Source organism: Terrapene carolina, unplaced genomic scaffold (genome assembly GCF_002925995.2).
Source record: "Terrapene carolina triunguis isolate 2854851 unplaced genomic scaffold, T_m_triunguis-2.0 Scaffold16399, whole genome shotgun sequence".
Classification (NCBI taxonomy): Eukaryota; Metazoa; Chordata; order Testudines; family Emydidae; genus Terrapene; species Terrapene triunguis.
Genome location: NW_020680750.1, coordinates 1 through 3014, shown reverse-complemented (window position 1 = coordinate 3014; position 3014 = coordinate 1). Strand labels below are relative to the sequence as shown.

The following is a 3014-nucleotide window of genomic DNA, read 5'->3' as shown; positions in this document are numbered from 1 at the left end:
GGAGAGACCCAGGAGGTGAAGCCGTGTGAGCTTCTTGCCCTGAAGACAGTCTGCTCAGAGGGAGAGGAGGCTCCCCAAAGTCCTGCCTGGCTTTGTGGGGAGCAGTTCCAGAGCATCGCCCGGGGACTCTGTGACAGCCTGACAGTGCCATGAACATGTGATGAGTGTGTGCACGTGGGCGTGATGGAGCGTGTGAGCCCGACAGTGGGGTGCGATGAGTGTGCAATGAGTATGTGCACTTGGGTGTGACGGTACATGTGAGCCCGCCAGTGCCGTGCGATGAGCATGTGCACATGGGCGTGATGGAGCACGAGCCTGACAGTACTGTCCCATGAGCGTGCAACGAGTGTGTGCATGTGGGAGCAACGGAGCACGTGAGCCCAGCAGTGCCGTGCCATCAGCATGCGATGACCGTGTGCTCCTGGGCGTGATGGAGCGTGAGCCGGACAGTGCTGTGCGATGAGTGTGCCATGAGCGAGCCAAGGCCTGCACGTGCCCTTTCACTCTGTACGTGCGAGCGCCCCCCAGAGCTGAGTGCCTGAGTCTCAGCACGTGCGCACGGACCTAGGGCCCTTGGGCCGGCCCCTGTTGGCGCCGGGGGGGATGACCCACAAGTTGCCTGTAATATTTTGGTGAGCGAGGTGCCCAGCGGACAGGGGACGGCGACCCTGCGGGCGCCGAAGAATTAAAGCTGCTCCCGGGCCGGGTGGAGACGCCAGGGTCGGTGATGCTGCGGTGGGGGCTGGATGGGCCTAGGTCACTGGAGGGGCCGGACGGACAAGGGGACCCCTGCGGCCGGGGCAGCCACGGCTCGCGAAGGAGATTCCCCACCCCCTGCAGGGGCTGAGCTGGGGAATAGAGGGGAGGTGTCGGGGGGCTCAGAGTTGGGAGCCAGGCCGGCAACGGGCCCACACTTGCTTCTGTGCCTGGCTGGGCACCAGGTGACTGAGAAACTCACCCTGGCCCACGCTGGAGCCCCAGAGCATGGGTGTGGGCCCCTAGGCTGTGGGGGGGCCTAGAGCATGTGTGGGGCGGTCCAGGAGGGGGCGTCACTCACCCAGGGCCTGGCTGTCGTTGGCCACGCAGCGGCGCTGGGACCCGTCCAGCACGAGGGGGGGCGAGCAGGCGCAGTAGAAGGAGCCGATGGTGTTCACGCAGGCCCCCCCCACGCAGGGCTCTGCCTCCTCGTCACGGCACTCGTCATTATCTGGGACCGACACGGGGGGGTCACCGCGGCATCGCCCCCACAGCCACTCCAGACGGTGCGTCTCAGAGGAGCAGCCATTGGGCCAGGGCCAGTTCAGGGGGCTGGGAGTTTGGGGTTGGGCTGCGGGGCCGGGGGTTAGGCTGGGGGGCAGGGGCTGAGTTGGGGGGCTGGGAGGTCTCACCGATGCACTCCAGGTGGTGTGTCTCGTAGTAGTAGCTGTTGGGCCGGAGGGCTGGGGCTGAGTTGGGGGGCCGGGGGAGGAGGCCTGGGGGGCCGGGGCTGAGTTGGGGGCCGGGGGAGGAGGCCTGGGGGGGCCGAGGCTGAGTTGGGGGGGCCGGGGGTTGGGTTGGGGGGCTGGGGAGGAGGCTGGGGGGGACGGGCTGGGTTGGGGGGTACGGGGTTGGGCTGGGGGCCAGGGGTTGGGGGTCTGGGGGGTCTCACCGATGCACTCCAGGTGATGTGTCTCGTAGTAGTAGCCGTTGGGGCAGTAGCAGGCGTAGCCAGGGGCGCTGTTGAGGCAGACGCCCCCCCGGCACAGCTGGGCGCTGAAGAGCGCGCACTCGTCCATGTCTGGCGGGGGAGACACACCATGGGGGGGACTGTCTGGCGTCCTCTGTCTGCCTCAGTTTCCTTCTGCACTTGGCCTCGCTACCGGGGGGGCAGCGCAGAGATGGGAGGGGTCTGTCACGGGGGGTGGGATGGATGGGCCAAGGGAGGGTCCAAGAGACACCGGGAGCCCCCTGGCCTGACCCCGAGCGCGGGCAGGTGGAGCCGGGGAGCCCGGCGGGGGGACGCAGAGCTCGGACCTGGGCCGGACAGAGGAGAAACGCGTCCCGCGGCCGCCCCTATCTGCCCCCAGTGGGTGGATGGAGACGGACGCTGGCCTCACCGGGCAGAGCAACCGGGGGGAAGCAGCAGGGGGGAGGCATGTGGGCGAGTGGGGCCCCTGGGGTTCCTCCGAGGAGCTGTTTAATGGCTGGGGCGTGCGCCGAGCCGGTGCAGTCAGGAGCACCCAGAGGCCTGGCTCCCCCCAGCTGTCACCCACCCCGCACCCTGCCCAGAGCCCCCACAAGGGGCGTCAGGCAGCACCGACCTGTGAGCGTGGCGAGGGGTCCCGTCGCGGCGTAGCCGTTCCCACGGGGGCACAGGGCCTGGTACTCCGCTAGAACCGGAGAGAGCGCGCATGAGAGCCGGGAACCTCCCCCCGCATCCCACGGCGCCCCCCCAGCACTCACAGGGAACCCCCGCTCCAACTGCTGGCCCCACTCCCCTCCCAGAGCCAGGAGAGAACCCAGGAGTCCTGGCTCTCAGCTCCCCCCCGCGACCCCAACTCCCCTCCCAGAGCCAGGAGAGAACCCAGGAGTCCTGGCTCCCAGAGCCCCCTGCTCTAACCACTAGCCCCCACTCCCCTCCCAGAGCTGGGGAGAGAACCCAGGAGTCCTGGCTCCTAGCCCCCTGGTCTAGCCACTAGTCCCCACTCCCCTCCCAGAGCCGGGGAGCCACCCCCGGGCCCCGGCTCTCCGCCCCCCCCCCAGACCCCCAACTCCCCTCCCAGAGCCAGGAAAGAACCCCTGCCCATGAGCCCCAGGGTGGGGCTGGAATTGGGGCAAGTCACCCAGGCTGTCCAGAGGGACGCAGGGAACGGGGGCAGGGTGGGTCCCATTTGGGATGCTGGGCCAGGGCTTGGGGCTGGGCACAGGGGCTGGCTGGCTTGGGAGCCACAGAGGGGCCAGTACCTGTGCCTGGGTGGGGGCTGGGCTGGGCCCCCCGTACCTGTGCCCGGGTGGGGGCAGGGCTGGGCCGGGCC

The 3014-nt window shown here is 69.2% G+C and overlaps 1 protein-coding gene across 1 annotated transcript; it reads right to left on the bottom strand.

The window, feature by feature from the left end:
• Positions 1-1057: 1057 nt before the first annotated feature.
• Positions 1058-3007, bottom strand: LOC113408483 (latent-transforming growth factor beta-binding protein 4-like; the record flags this gene model as incomplete). The annotated part of the gene is made up of 4 exons (XM_026661739.1): positions 2981-3007; positions 2301-2369; positions 1649-1777; positions 1058-1207 (listed from the first exon to the last, which is right to left on the bottom strand). Coding segments are annotated over exons 3-4 (277 nt in total), but the record flags the coding sequence as incomplete, so codon positions are not given.
• Between the last annotated feature and the right edge of the window lie 7 nt (positions 3008-3014).